The sequence below is a fragment of the Choloepus didactylus genome, chromosome 8 (assembly GCF_015220235.1).
Source record: "Choloepus didactylus isolate mChoDid1 chromosome 8, mChoDid1.pri, whole genome shotgun sequence".
Taxonomy (NCBI): Eukaryota; Metazoa; Chordata; class Mammalia; order Pilosa; family Megalonychidae; genus Choloepus; species Choloepus didactylus.
Window position 1 is genome coordinate 55,571,826 of NC_051314.1, and position 16,023 is coordinate 55,587,848.

The window sequence follows — 16,023 nt, forward strand, 5'->3', positions numbered from 1 at the left end:
CTTACCCTGGTGCATAGTTACATATGAAAATTGCTGCATTTCTAATATATCCAATTCTTGCACATGGAGTAACTGCACAACCAATTTTGTAAGAGGTGTTCCAAACAATCTGAAATAAAATTTTCAAAGAAAACATAAAATTTAATTCTGAACATTTACTCTGTCATATCACAATTAATAATACATTCCATCCACAAAGAATCCAAGGAACTCAAGGATTATGTACCATTCTTCATTTAGATATCAGTATTGAGTTATGAATTTAGGGCAGAATTTCCAAAACTGCATTTAGAAAAACACTTCAATAGGTTCTACCAAGACTATGTTTCAAGGAAAAATAGTTTGAAAAACACTGTTCTAGAGTTATGCTTCAGAGTCAAAGAAAGTAACACTTGGTGAATCAATTTTGAACCTCTGGTTGAACCTGAAAGTTCTAGGTCATAGGCAGGGAGGAAAAGAGAAAAGCAGAGAAGAAAATGTTTTGGAAAAATGGAAGCTGTGGAGAGAAGGGAGAAAAAAAGGGACAGTAAGAGTATAGAAGGGAAGGAAAAGAGATACAAGAGTAGAAAGTAATTGAATGCTGTCAGCATTTATCTTTCCTTTTTGAGGAAATTCCATTATTAAAAAAAAAATGGACTCTGTACTTCAAAAAAAAAAAAAGAAATAAAAAAGAGTTTGTATAAAAGGGAAAACAGGTCTTGAATTGGAGTGAAAAGATGGGACTAATTAAAGACATTCCTGCATTCTCCATTTGGCTTTAATATTTCTAATACTTCTAAGTGGATAAAAAAGTGTTTGCTTTTCGTTAATCTCTCTATGGAAGAGAGAGGAACCATTTCCATTTTGCTTTTTTTCTTTATCTCAAACCTTAGTGATAACTGCCCTCAATGTAGTATCAAATATATAAATAGATGATTATAAAACAATGTGATACGTGAAATAACAAGTGGTAAGTGGTTCAGTACACCTGGAGTATGAAGTGTGAGGGTGGATTGTTAGAACATGATGTGGGGAAATAATATAATTAAATTGCATTTAAAGTGTTTTCATGCTAGATAGCAGCATATCTATTAATCTGTGCAAAAAATTAACAATTTTACTTACGTTTATGGTCAATAATTAAAAAATAATTTTTATTTGCTGGTTCCTTTTCCAGGGTGAGAAAAGCACCTTTCATCTCTGGATATGGAGATTAAGTTTACTATATTTAAAAGGAGGCTTTAATTGTATGGCTCACATAATAGATGGAATTACAGGCTTTTTGAAGATCTATGACTGACTGGAATTTTCATTCTATTATATGTAATGATTTCACAAATGGAGTTTATTTATAAATTTGAAAAAATCAATAAAAACTAGATAGTAAAGCAATGAAGGAGTCTATTTAATTAACAACATAAAAATTAGATACCTGAATATAATGAGAACAGTCTCCAGAGCAAGTGTCATTCTCATAACTATAGAACTGCCTCTCTGCATACCAACTTCTGATAGCAATACTTGCAGTAAATTCATTTTCAGGGCCGACCCACATATTTTCACCAATACCATGAAATTTAGGATGGGACATTTGTATATCTTCCAAATAAATATTAGGTGAATACACACATTTCTTCCCCCATGCTCTAGCAGTCCGTGACAGAGCTACATCCCAAGTCTGAAAAAAATGTAAAAAGCAAAGCGAACAATATAATAATAATAATAATTTTGTGGGTGTGCTCTAAATTATTGTCCTTGCATTCTCACATTAGATTTAAGAAAAACAGAATTGTAACTTTGTACTTAAGGGCTTTCTTTCTGGAATTTCTGTGGAAGAAAATTTTTTGAGGTAATCATAAATGAAATGATTTCTTGTGACAAAAGATTATGCAAATATTTTGTAGCTAAAATATCTAAATGTTAGATGATAAAAATTATTGAAATAATCACAATATAGTCTGTTCAGAATTAGAAATACATATTTTTAATCCACTGTCTTTTTATATGTAGTGATATAATTTAAAATATTATTCATTTAAGCACTATTTATTTAGCACTGATTATATGCAAAATAATGCATTGCAAGGAATACAATGAAAAATCACCCATAAATTTTGTCCTCCAAGAGTTTATGGTTAAGAGAATAACCTAGGAAATTTTATACATAAAAAATCTTTAATAACATATTATGTAGTTGATAAATGTTAATAAATATCATGGTAGTCAATAAATGTTATAAAAGAGGCATATGTAAAATCTGATCAAAGTTTCCCCAAATTTTAGAAAATATCAAAAGGTGCTTCTCTCTGGTTAGCTATCTGGAAATATTCAGAAATGTGAACTTTGATCATCATTTAGAAGCTCATTAAGTTCATTGCTTAAATAAGGACAGGAACAAAAACAATACACAGAGAAAAATTAACAAATGGTTTTCAATTCAATATGCTAAAGAGATATCTTGTTATGGATTGAATTTTTCAAATTGGTTAATGGAAAGAGGCTGGAAGAATTCTGAAGCACTTGATATGTAAAAGCCCAGGCTGTCTTGAGGAAACATTTGGTAGAAATATGGAAATTAAAGGTGATTATAAAGGAGAGAACCTAAGATGGTGGCTAGGAGAGACAGGGCAAAAAAACACCTCCGTGAAAAACACTAGATAAAAGCCAGAAAGTGACCCAGAACACCAGTTCCAGTGATGCAGCAGCTGGACAAGGTCTGCTAAATCCACAGGGACTGTGCACTTGGTGAAACCGGGAGTCTGCATTCTGAAATGAGTGAGTAAGCCACTGAATATCCAGCAGCCACGCTGCAGTGTGGGGAAACCAAGGATTGGCATTTGGAGGCAGACCAGTTCTTTTTTATAAAAACCCAAAAGCGGCTGCAGATACGGCAGCGAGAACTGCACAGCGAAGCGTAACAGGAACAGGCTGTGCAAATGCTTCAATATCTGGCGTGGAAGATAGCCTTTTGCACACCTGTTGCTAACTGTCTCAGAGCAAGGCAGGCAGAGGTGATCCAAAAGGGGAAAAAAAACCACGCCCCTTGCAGCCATCTTCCCAGCGGGCTGGGAATGCTCCTGCCCGGCACCAGAGCCACAGCCCAGAGCCACACCAAAATACCCAGTGTGACAGGAAGTGCTTCCAGCAACACACATACACACCACAATATCAGGCTTGGACACTAGTCTGTTGTGCACCCGCAGCTAATTGTCCCAGAGATGGGAAGGCAGAGCTGTGCGAAAAGGGAGAAATTAACACGCCCCATTCAGCCATCCTTTCAGCAGGCTGGGAATGCTCCTACTCTGCCTGATGGCCCAGAACTTCCCTTGAGGGATGGCATGCACTTGTAACGTCACACAACCTTCCCTCAGCAGAGGCCCTAGAAGGGCATGGCTTGGAAGAGGGACCCACTCGGAAATCCCAGGGACCATACGCCAGTACCAAGGACTTGTGGGTCAGTGGCAGAAACAATCCGTGGTGAGACTGAAATGAAGGTTTAGACTCTTGCAACAGCCTTAAATCTCCAGGAACACCTGGGAGGTTTGATTGTTAAAGCTGCCCTCCCTCCCTAACCGCTCAGACACACGACCCACATTCAGAGCGGACAGCACCAACAACACACCCAAACTTGGTGCACCAATTGGACCTCACAAGAATCAGACCCCCACACACCACAAAGACAAAGTTAGGGAGAACTGAGGGGAATAGGTGACTCGCGGACACCACTGGCTGGTTAGTTAGAGAAAGCGTACGCCACAAAGCTGTAGATCTGACAAATCAGAGATTCGTCTTTGAATAATCCCACATATCCTAAAAGAACCCTATCAAGTAAAGCAAATGCCAAGAGGCCAAAAACAACAGAAAATTTTAAAGCATATGATAAAACCAGACATATGGATAACCGAAACCCAAACACCCAAATCAAAAGATCAGAGGAGACACAGTACTTGGGGCAATTAATCAAAGAACTAAAGACAAACAACAAGAGCATGGCACAGGATATAAAGGACATGAAGAAGACCCTAGAAGAGCTTAAAGAAGAAATTGCGAGAGTAAATAAAAAAATAGCTGATCTTACAGAAATAAAAGAAACTGTTGACCAAATTAAAAAGATTCTGGATACTCATAGTACAAGACTAGAGGAAGCTGAACAATGAATCAGTGACCTCGAGAACCACAGAACAGAAAATGAAAGAACAAAAGAATGGGGAAAAAAATAAAAAAAATCGAAATTGACCTCAGTGATATGATAGATAAAATAAAATGTCCAAATATAAAACTCATTGGTGTCCCAGAAGCGGAAGAGAAGGGTAAAGGTCTAGAAAGTGTATTCCAAAAAATTGTTGGGGAAAACTTCCCAAACCTTCTACACAATATAAATACACAAAGCATAAATGCCCAGTGAACTCCAAATAGAATAAATCCAAATAAACTCACTCCAAGACATATTCTGATCAGACTGTCAAATACTGAAGAGAAGGAGCAAGTTCTGAAAGCAGCAAGAAAAAAGCAACTCACCACATACAAAGGAAACAACATAACACTAAGTAGTGACTACTCAGTGGCCACCATGGAGGCGAGAAGGCAGTGGCATGACATATTTAAAATTCTGAGAGAGAAAAATTTCCAACCAAGAATACTTTATCCAGCAAAGCTCTCCTTCAAATTTGAGGGAGAGCTTAAATTTTTCACAGACAAACAAATGCTGAGAGATTTTGCTAATAAAAGTCCTGCCCTACTTCAGATACTGAAGGGAGCCCTACCGACAGAGAAACAAAGAAAGGAGAGAGAGAGAGATGGAGAAAGGTTCAGTACTAAAGAGATTCAATATTGGTTCATTAAAGGACATTAAGAGAGAAAGGGAAAAAATATATCTGACAAACATAAACCAAAGGATAGGATGCTGACTCAAGAAATTCTTTCACAGTAATAGCATTGAATGTAAATGGATTAAACTCCCCAATTAAAAGATATAGATTGGCAGAATGGATCAAAAAATATGAACCATCAATATGTTGCATGAAAGAGACTCATCTTAGACACAGGGACACAAAGGAATTGAAAGCGAAAGGATGGAAAAATATTTCACTCCAAGCTACAGTCAAAAGAAAGCAGGAGTAGCAATATCAATCTCAGATAAAATAGACTTTAAATGCAAGGATGTAATGAGAGACAAAGAAGGGCACTACATACTAATAAAAGGGGCAATTCACCAAGAAGAAATAACAATCATAAATGTTTATGCACCCAACCACGGTGCCACAAAATACATGAGACAAACAATGGCAAAACTAAAGGAAGCAATGGATGTTTCCACAATAATGTGGGAGACTTCAACACATCACTCTCCCCTATAGATAGATCAACCAGACAGAAGACCAGTAAGGAAAACGAAAACCTAAACAATCTGATAAATGAATTTCATTTAACAGATATATATATAGAACATCACATCCCAAATCACCAGGATACACATTCTTCTCTAGTGATCATGGAACTTTCTCCAGAATATACCATATGCTGGGACATAAAACAAGTCTCAAAAAATTAAAAAAAAAAAATCTGAAATTATTCAAAGCACATTCGCTGACCACAATGGAATACAATTAGAAGTCAATAACCATCAGAGACTTAGAAAATTCACAAACACCTGGAGGTTAAACAACACACTCCTAAAATAAATGATTTACAATGTAGAATGTAGGGGAACTAGCAATAGAGAGCAATTAACGAAGGGGGAACAATAACCCTATAAGAACAGATAAGCTATCATGGGTAAATTTAACATTTTGCGAATGCCCAGGAATGACTATGGTTTGGTAATTTCTGATGGGTATGGTAGGAACAAGTTCACAGAAATGTTGCTACATTATGTTATTTTCTTGGGGTAGAGTAGGAATATGTTGGAAGTAAAGTAGTTATTTTAGGTTAGTTGTCTTTTTCTTACTCCCTTGTTATAGTTGGTTTGAAATTTTTTTCATCGTTTATCTTTTTAAAAAATATTTTTTTGATATAGTTAATTTAAAGAAAAAAGAGTTAATTAAAAAAAATGAAAAAAAATATGCAGAGCCACCTTGAGGAACTGGTAGAGAATGCAGGGGTGTTGGGCTCCCCCACGTCAATGTTTGCTGATGTGCTCACAGACATAGGGATGGGTGGTTTGATGGGCTGAGCCCTCTACCACAGGACCTGCCCTTGGCAAGACAGTTGCTGCAAAGGAGAGGCTAGGCCTGCCTCTAATTGTGCCTAAGAGCCTCATCCCAAATGTCTTTTTGTTGCTCAGATGTGGCCCTCTCTCTCTCTAGCTAAGCCAACCTGGCAGGTGAAATCACTGCCCTCACCCCACATGGGATCTGACACCCAGGGGAGTGAATCTCCCTGGCAATGTGGAATATGACTCCCAGGGAGGAATCTAGACCCAAAATCGTGGGATGTAGAACATCTTCTTGACCAAAAGGGGGATGTGAAAGGAAATGAAATAGGCTTCAGTGGCAGAGATTCCAAAAAGAGCGGAAAGGTCACTTGGTGGGCACTCTTATGCACAATATAGACAACACTTTTTAGGTTATAATAAATTGGAATACTAGCAGTGAATACCTGAAACTATCAAACTACAACCCAGAACCCATGAATCTTGTAGATGATTGCATAAAAATGTAGCTTATGAGGGGTGACAATGTTATTGGGAAAGCCATATGGACCACACTCCCCTTTGTCCAGTTTATGGATGGAGGAGTAGAAAAATGGGGGGGGGGGGAGGCACCCAGTGTTCTTTTTTACTGTGGTGTTCTTTTTCACTTTGGTTTTTATTCTTATTGTTTTTGTGTGTGTGGTAATGAAAGTGTCAAAAATTAATTTTGGTGGTGAATGCACAACTATATAATGGTACTGTAAACAACGGAATATACGCTTTGGTTTGTATGACTGCATGGTATGTGAATATATCTCAATAAAAATGAATTTAAAAAAAGATAGCATTGAGATATCGTTTCACTTTAATGAAACCATCAATTAAAGATTTCCAAAGAAATATGCTAAATCAATTCAAAAGCCAAGTCAATGAGTTCAGGGAAGATATGGCAAAAGACATGAAGGATATAAAGAAAACACTGGGCGAACATAAGGTAGAAATCAAAAGATCGAAAAAACAACTGGCAGAATCTATGGAAATGAAAGGCACAACACAAGAGATGAGAAACACAATGGAGACATGCAACAGCAGATTTCAAGAGGCAGAAGAAAACACTCAGGAACTGGAGAACAAGACACCTGAAATACTGCACACAAAAGAACAGATAGGGAAAAGAATGGAAAAATATAAGCAACATCTCAGGGAACTGAATGACAACATGAAGCAAATCAATGTACATGTTGTCTGAGTCCCAGAAGGCGAAGAGAAGGGAAAAGGGGCAGAAGCAATAATAGAGGACATAATCAATGAAAATTTCCCATCTCTTATGAAAGACATAAAATTATAGATTCGAGAAGCACAGTGTACCCCAAACAGAATAGAGACACTTAATAATCAGATTATCAAACATCAAAGACAAAGAGAGAACCCTGAAAGCAGCAAGAGAAAAGCGATCCATCACACAGAAAGGAAGCTTGATAAGACTACGTGTGGATTTCTCAGTAGAAACCATGGAGGCAAGAAGGAAGTGGTGTGATATGTTTAAGGTACTGAAAGAGAAAAACCAACAATGAAGAATCCTATATCCAGCAAAACTGTCCTTCAAAAATGAGGAAGAGTTTAAAACATTCTTTGACAGACAATGAGAGAGTTAGTGAACAAGATACCTGCTCTATAGGAAATACTAAAGGAAGCACTGCAGACAGAAAGGAAAAGACAGGAGTGAGAGGTTTGTAAGCTAGTTTTGGGTGATGGTAGCTGTGCCAGTTTGAATGTATTGTGTCCTCCAGAAAAAGCCATATTCTTTGATGCAATCTTGTGGGGCAGACACATTAGTGGGGATTAAGTTGGAACATTTGGATTAGGTTGTTTGCATGGAAATGTGCCCCATCCAACTGTAGGTGATAACTCTGATGAGATATTTCCATGGAGGTGTGGCCCCACCCATTCAGGGTGGGCCTTGATCAGTGGAGCCATATAAATGAGCTGACAAACAGAAGGAACTCAGTGCAGCTGAGAGTGACATTTTCAAGAGGAGCTACAGCCAAGAGGGACACTTTTAAGAATGCACTAGAACTGAGAGAGGAGCTTCAGCTTACAGACACACTGTGGAGACGGCCTTGGAAAGCAGACTTTCGCTCTGGAGAGGCTAAGAGAGGACAAACTCCCCAAGAGCAACTAAGAGTGACATTTTTGAGGAGCTGAAGCCTAGAGAGGAACATTCTGGGTGAAAGTCATTTGAAACTAGAACTTGGAGCAGACGCCAGCCACGTGCCTTCCCAGCTAACAGAGGTTTTCCGGACACCATTGGCCATCCTCCAGTGAAGGTACCCGATTGCTGATGCATTACCTTGGACACTTTATGGCCTGAAGATTGTAAGTGTGTAACCAAATAAACCCCCTTTTATAAAAGCCAATCTGTCTCTGGTGTTTTGCATTCTGGCAGCACTAGCAAACTAGAACAGTAGCACAACAATGTAAGTACACTGAACAAAGATGATTGTGAGTATGGTTGAAAGAGGAGGGTTGGAAGCATGTGGGACACCAGAAGGAAAGAGGAAAGATAAAGCCTGGGACTGTATAACTCAGTGAAATGTAGAGTGCTCAACAATTTTGATAAAACATACAAATATGTTTTTACATGAGGGAGAACAAATGAATGTCAACCTTGCAAGGTGTTAAAAATGGGGTGATACTGGGGAAAATGCAATCAATGCAAACTAGAAACTATAGTTAAAAGAAAAAAAGAAAAGAAATATAACAAATTGGCTATAATAACTGCAATTCATAACACAGATAATGCCTCTGTTTTATAAAGTAAAGGGGAGAAAGACTAAAACCCTAATACAGAAAGAATGGACATGAACAGACCCTTATTCACATGAAATGATGCTCAACCTTGCTCAAGCAAGAGGGGAAAAAATTAAAACCAGCCTATGATTTCATATCTCATCTATTAGACTTTTACAATCCACAAAGTTCAACCATAATTTTGTTGGCCAGCCTATGGGGACCCCTGGTCCGATTTGGAATTTATACCTGGTGTGTGAGTGAGGAATGTATCCAACATTATCTTTTTTCAAATGAATATCCAGATTTCCAAAAACCATTTTGTCAAAAAGTCTACCTTTTATTCCATTGATTTAAGGTACTACCTTTATCATATTCTAAATTCCCTTATATAGCTGGGTTTTTTCTGAATTCTGTATGTTCCTACTTCTCTGTTTTTCACATACAAATACTATATTGTTTTAAATACTGAGGCTTTATAAGATGCTATAAAATCTGATAGGGCTGGTTACTCTAATTTTTCAGAATTTTCCTGGCTATTTTTATTTTATTCATATATTTGTTTTAAACAAGCAAAATGCCCATAAATAAGGGAATAGATTTAAAAATATGGTATATTTGTGGGATAAAATAACACAGCAGTTGAATGGACTAGATTAAATGTGCCAACTTAAATAAATCTCAAATGCATAGTTTTGAATAAAAAATAAACACAAGAAAATGATACATACTACAAGATGCCCTTTATGGAAATATAAAAAACAACCCCAACAACAGTACTATATTTTTGGTCATATATGTACTCAAAAATTTGAGAACTGGATTTCAATGACTCATATCAAATTCATGAAATTCGTAGCTTCTGGGGGTTAGAGAAAGGGAAATATGAATGAGGAGGCTATTAAACAGGATGGTAACTTTAACTGTAATGTTAAAAACAAAAGGAAGAAGCTTTTTTTGTAATGTTAAAAGGTAAACATTGTTATTATATACTAAACCACAAACCACTTTCCGATACATAGGGGAAGCCAAGGTCCAATTCTTGAGCCCTTGAGGTGCACTACCATGTCAGGTTAGAAATAGGATTCATCTATCATCAAGCGAGTCCATAAAAAGAAGGGATGGACTCTATGTTCCTAATATTCAATAAGATAAGATGATTCCAGCAACATAGAGGACTAAAGTAAGATACATTACTCTAATACTGAAAACTTATAGAAATGCTGAATAAAATATTGAAGTTGAAAAATCTTACGTTTTCTAAGTCAAAATGGTTGAATAACAGTAATTTCATATAATCGAACATACAGACAATAAAAAATTTCAAAATCCTCTAGGGAAAGAAAGGTAATATTCAGTAGACAGAGATGAAGAGGGAAGTTAAAAGTCAGAATGGTAAACTCATAAGCCCAATCTGAAGAGAGGAGATGTTCAGTCCAGATATAAGTCCCACCAATACGGGACTAGAAGATGTGGCCATAGAGCCACATGAGGCAGGTTCAGGGAACGAGGTCTCCGTAAAAAATTAGGATCCTGGCTCCATCTTAAATGAAGGAGACTAGAACATTCTGCTCACTGGCCCAAGGAAGTGACAAAAAGTAAGGTGGAAAATAAAAGTCTTGAGACATCTAAGTCCTCAACACGTACTATGCGTACAGGTGGAGACCAGATATATTCGATCTGCATAAGCCAAGAATACCCAATATAAAAACTGATTCTAGGAGAGGTACCAAGGAAAAGCTAATGAAAAACCACTCTGAAGCAATACTTATTCTTCCACAACTTGGACAACATGAACTCTCTCCTATACACACAGCATCTCTGCTGAAGATGATCACATGCTAAAAACTTATAAACATGACAGAATATCAGTACATAAAATAAACACGAGAATTAGCACCTAAAGAAATTAAATAACGCAATACTAAAAATATTTTATGAAAATATTAAATGATGTTTAAAATGATTAAAGATATGAAAGTAGGAATAGAAATCATAAGAAAAGAACAGGGCCCTGGGTAAAAATGGGAATAATAAATACAAATCAGACAGAACATTCTGTTAGAAATTAAAAACTCAAAGGGCTAGATAAATTTAATACAAAAAACTGAAGAGAAAATTGAAAGACACTTCTGAAACAATGACTTAGAATGAAGAACAGAGACATAATGAGATGAATATAAGGGGGAAACAGTAAGAACCAAAAAGGAGAAGAATGAGAAAGTCCAGCATACATCTAATAGGAGCTTAAGAAAGGAAGAGTAAAGAGGATGAGAAAGAGACAACATTCTATGACATAATGTTAAAAAATTTCAGACTGAACAACAGGCATGAATATACAGATTCAAGAACAAGTCCTGAATAGAACAAACAAAAATAAACACATTCATAGACCCAGCATGGTAAAACTACAGAACAGCAAGAAGAAAATCGTTAAGGAAACTGGAAAGTAAAAACTGTTGTTCTTTTAAAAAGTAACAATGACACCAGTGGCTGTCAAACTTTAGTGCACTTCAGAATCATGTGGAGGTCTTGCTGGCTGCCAAATAAAGATTGCTGGGTGCCACCCCAGGGATTCTCATAAGGAGGTCTGCGGTGAGGCCTGAGAACTTTCTCTTATAACAAGTTTACAGGTGATGGTGATGCTGTCGGTCCAGGCACAGTTCTTGAGGAACCTCTAAATTCAACTCATGGCAGAAATCTCAAAAGCCATAGTGGAAGCCAGAAGATAGTAATGAGAGAAACAACAAAATCACTCAAGATGAGTGTAAAATAAAGATGATTTTAGATATAGACAGTCAGTTTATGATTCACAGACCTTCGATGAAAGAGTTATTAAGGGACATACTTCAGGAAAAAAGAAACTGAATCCAAAAAGGAGTGAGATACAAGAAGCAATGGTAGTCAAGGAAATTGGTAGAGTGTTCACAAATCTAAATAAGCATAAATAATAAAAGTAAAATAACAAGACTAAATTTTTTTTTTAACAAGATAGAGAACTAAAGCAGTAGACAACAACAGCATGGATATGGGAGGGAAGCATTCAAAATTTAAGGGTTCTAAGATCTTTCTAATATTTGGAAGGAGGTTAAAGACTGATTAATTTTGGACTTTTTAATATGCACTATATTAAAATGTTAAGAATAACTAATAAAACAATAAAAATCAAGTGTATGATTTCCAAACTTGTAAAGAAAAAGTTCTCAGTAGACTGTACTATTGCAATAGACTATATTATGTACAGTTACTATTTATGTACTAGTAAACATAACATACATGGGAAAAATACACACCAACTTTAGAAAGAAGAGAATGTTAAAAGTTTAGGGTGAGGCTTTCAGCTATACTCAAAACACTATTCCTTTAAAAAATCTTCTTATTTTAAAATATAGAATCTGAGCACACAGATACCTGTTATATTATTTTCTACATTCATCTATGTGTTTGAAATATTTTACATTTTTAGAGATTAGAACTATGAAACCTATGCTAAGTTGTATTAACAAGTATTGTGGGCTTATGCATTTTCAAGAGGGAGACTAATCTTCAAACAGGAAGAAACAGAAATATAAACACAAATATATAGTTAAAATTCAAATATTCCCAAATTCTAAAAATTAATTCAAAAGGTAAAAGATGGGCATGGAAAAAAATAATTTCAGCATATTGGACTAACAGGTAGTACATTTCTATAAGAACTTATATAAACTTGAAGAGAAAATATTAAAGAAAAAAGGCAAAGAAACTAAACATGAAAGAACCAAAATGTAAACATATGGAAAGTGTCCAATCAAAATTACATTTAAAAAATTAACACTGAAACAAAATAACATTTTATAATTTATTAATTTTAGCAAAGATTTGAAAATGCCCAAGCCTGTGAAAATGTGGTAAAAGCAGAACATTGCACACTGCTGCTATTTGCTTAATTTGGCACATTATTTTAGCAAAGTAATTGTTACATATCTAATGAATAAAAAAATATCATACCCTTAATTGAACGATCCCATCTCTGGAACTGTTCTTAAGGAAGTAATCCAAAAGAAAAAAAAACACAATATGTCTAAGAAATCATATGTCTAGGAAGCTATCCCTTGCAGTATAATTTATAATGTTATCTGGAAGGTCCTAACTGCCTAATAAGAAGTTACTTACTTACTCTGTGGATTTTGCAGTCATTTTAGATGATAATTATGAAGACTCTGTAACAACAAGGGAACAGTTCATGTGATGTTAAATGGAATTGGGGGGTGGCAGGAGGGGATGAGGAAAGAACCAAGAACAACATTGTAAAGGAATGCAAAATCAAGGCCAGGACTAGAGGCAAGTGAGGCACCCATTCAGGAGGAAAATCTGGAGGGAGAGGGGGAGCACCAAAAAGCTCAATAATAAAGCTAAATAACATTTTAATGCAATACGTTAAAAGCCAAAATTAATGTGAAAAAGCCCATGATGAAAAAACTTCAAGCTTAAAAAAAAAAGTATATGTTGCATTTGTACGACCAAGACAGTGAGCTACTCACTTGCTTCCCCCTAAATGTAGGCCCAAAGATCCGCTCTTTATTTAAAATTTGGATAGTTTTGCATTTATTTTTATTTTTAAAAAATATTGCATTAAAGTACTATTTTCTTGATTACTCAGTTTTTTGTTGCTTTTTTTTTTTTTTTTGGCGCCCCCTTAAATTTAGCATCCCAGGCAAGTGCATCGCTATCCTCATCCTAGTCCCGGGTTCTGTGCAAAATCATGGCAACATTTTATTTCTTGAGTTTGGAAACGTTACATGCAGTTTTTATAAAACCCAGACTGAAAGTGTGGTTCTCTGCCATCTTTAAGCCTCAAGGTAGTAGCTCAGCCTGTCCCAGTGGAGTGACAAGGGTAGTGGGAGGTTCAGGCAACTGCCTTCCGGGCTCACCATGAAACGCAAATTAGACCCTCGAGGGACGACGTTGCCCCGGAGCTCGTTGTGGAGGTTCACGTACTCATTAATAAACTCTACATCCTCTTCGCGTGGCAAAAATCGGGCATTCAAACCAGAACCCAGCAGTAATAGACAGAGCTCACAAAGCCACAGCTTCAAAACACCCCCTGGCGCCAGGAATAGCGGCTCCGCGCTCCACTGAGCCGAGACTGACCTTGAGGCCTCCATGGGCGACCCACCGTGGTCTGGTCAGTACGCATGCGCCGGCCCGTCCCGGTTACCTGCCAATCTACCTGGCGGTGTACGCGAGACACGCCCTCACTTCATGGGAAAGTGTTGGGGGCGAAGGGGAGGGGTGAGACAAACCTTGCGTTTCGGGGCAGGGAAGGTTCTTAAACGCTTGTCGAACTACCTAAGGAGAAACTTGAGTTAAATAACGACTGTAGGCTTTTCAGTTAGCGAATGTAGCCAAATATTATACAGAGTTGATTTCTGACACCAAACGATATGCCATCGTTCATAAATGAAATATCAGCAAATGCTAATTGCTGAGTAATGATCACTCTTCTGAAATACTGATAAAATTCAATTTTTTTTCCCATATTAACTTTTTGAATTGGGAATTTGATGTGGCATATGTCCATTATTTTCTACATAACAAGGAAATATCCTCTTTAAGGGGGGCTTCATTAGTTGAGATTTTTCTATCGCTGTATTAATGAAACTTTGTGGGAAACAACAAAATAAATGGAAGAGTGGAAAAGCTCAGAATTTAAGGACGTAGAGTAGGGATCATCAAACTCTCATAAAGTTAAAATTCTTCAATTTCTTCTATCATCATCCCTTTATTAGATTGTCTGGAATATCAATATTCATATTCTCCTTTGACATATTGTCTGCTTTCATAGTAGAAAAATAACCTTATTTTTTTTCTTTTTCTTTTTCTTTCTTTCTTTCAGTCAAAAATAGCCAGTGTCCTAGCAGATTTTTGCCCCTGGTCTCTTCTAAACATTTTGCTCAAGGAAAACTTGCTTTGAAGCATTTAAGTTCTATGTAAAGTATTCAAAGCACGAATTTGTTTTGGGGTACACATTTATTTGCATATAATGTGCTCAATAGCATTGAAGAGATATTCACAATCCTTGATATTGGCACAGAATTTTACTACAAAGAAAGCATTGTAACTAGTTGGCCAAAAAAAATTTTTTTTAAAGAAATGTGTTTTTTAAAGTACTTTTGATGCACACAGTTGAAAAGCAGAATGGTTTCATTCATTCCTATATTCTTTTTTTAAAATATTTTAATAATCTTTTAATTGTAAAAGTAAATAAGAGATTAACTTTTAATGGTAGTTCTTTGCATCTGCCACTTTGTATCCATCTCTTTTTACTCCACAGTTAAAAATTAAAATAACAACATAATCTAGAACAGTTTAGTAAAACCACTAAGGGATATTTTAAAAATATCCCTGAATCTGGAACAAGTTCTAGGGAATAAACAAAAAATGTAACAATATTTGGGTTCTGAAATGTATTATGTTAAATAACTTTTCATTTGTCTCATTAAATCTATCTTTTATCCAATTTTGGCAAAGACTATAGCAAAATATGATATCTGCCATATCCTGGATCCATAAAATGGGAATGGTTGTATTTCTGAATCTTGTCCATATCATCTTCTATGCACATTATATAATACATAAATGCTCTGGTTTTGCTCCGTAAGAGGTTATCAGCTGCTGGTTGCAAGTTTACAAGAGAAACACACATGAAACGTTGTCCGTGTAACTAGTCCTGTCATTAATAGAAACATGACATATTCATATGCTAAACCAGTTATAAAGAAATAGCATATTATGTGCAATTAACATAGAGAGAAATTAAGTCAGCTCTTTCCAGACATAAGTGTGAAAATATTTTAAAATTTTACAGTAAACAAATATCTAAGGGAGGATTTTCCCATATTTCCACATAAGATAATGTTGAACATATCTTATAATGAACTTTTACATTTGACTTCCTTTTTTGTAAATATAGTTGCAATTACGAGTTGCAGACCTTCTCTTTTCAAAAAGTCTCCCCTCTTAACACACACCTCCTTCTGGGAAGGATGGGTCTAGACAAATTGGCATACTTAAGAAGGCATCACCCAGGAAGATACCTGGGAGGGAAGGCATGACCTACCCATCAGTCCCCCACTTCTATT

At 36.2% G+C, this 16,023-nt stretch overlaps 1 protein-coding gene across 3 annotated transcripts in view; it reads right to left on the bottom strand.

Annotated features, from left to right (window-relative positions):
- The window catches only part of GLIPR1L2 (GLIPR1 like 2), a 30,290-nt gene extending 16,234 nt beyond the window's left edge, over positions 1–14,056 (bottom strand). For all 3 annotated transcript variants that reach the window (XM_037845275.1, XM_037845274.1, XM_037845276.1), the window contains exons 1-3: positions 13,813–14,056; positions 1,412–1,657; positions 6–109 (exon numbers count right to left, since the gene is read on the bottom strand). In XM_037845275.1, the coding sequence (XP_037701203.1) occupies positions 6–109; positions 1,412–1,657; positions 13,813–14,046 (584 nt within the window). In that variant the 5' untranslated portion in view covers positions 14,047–14,056. The remainder of the gene's footprint in view (positions 1–5; positions 110–1,411; positions 1,658–13,812) is intronic.
- Between the last annotated feature and the right edge of the window lie 1,967 nt (positions 14,057–16,023).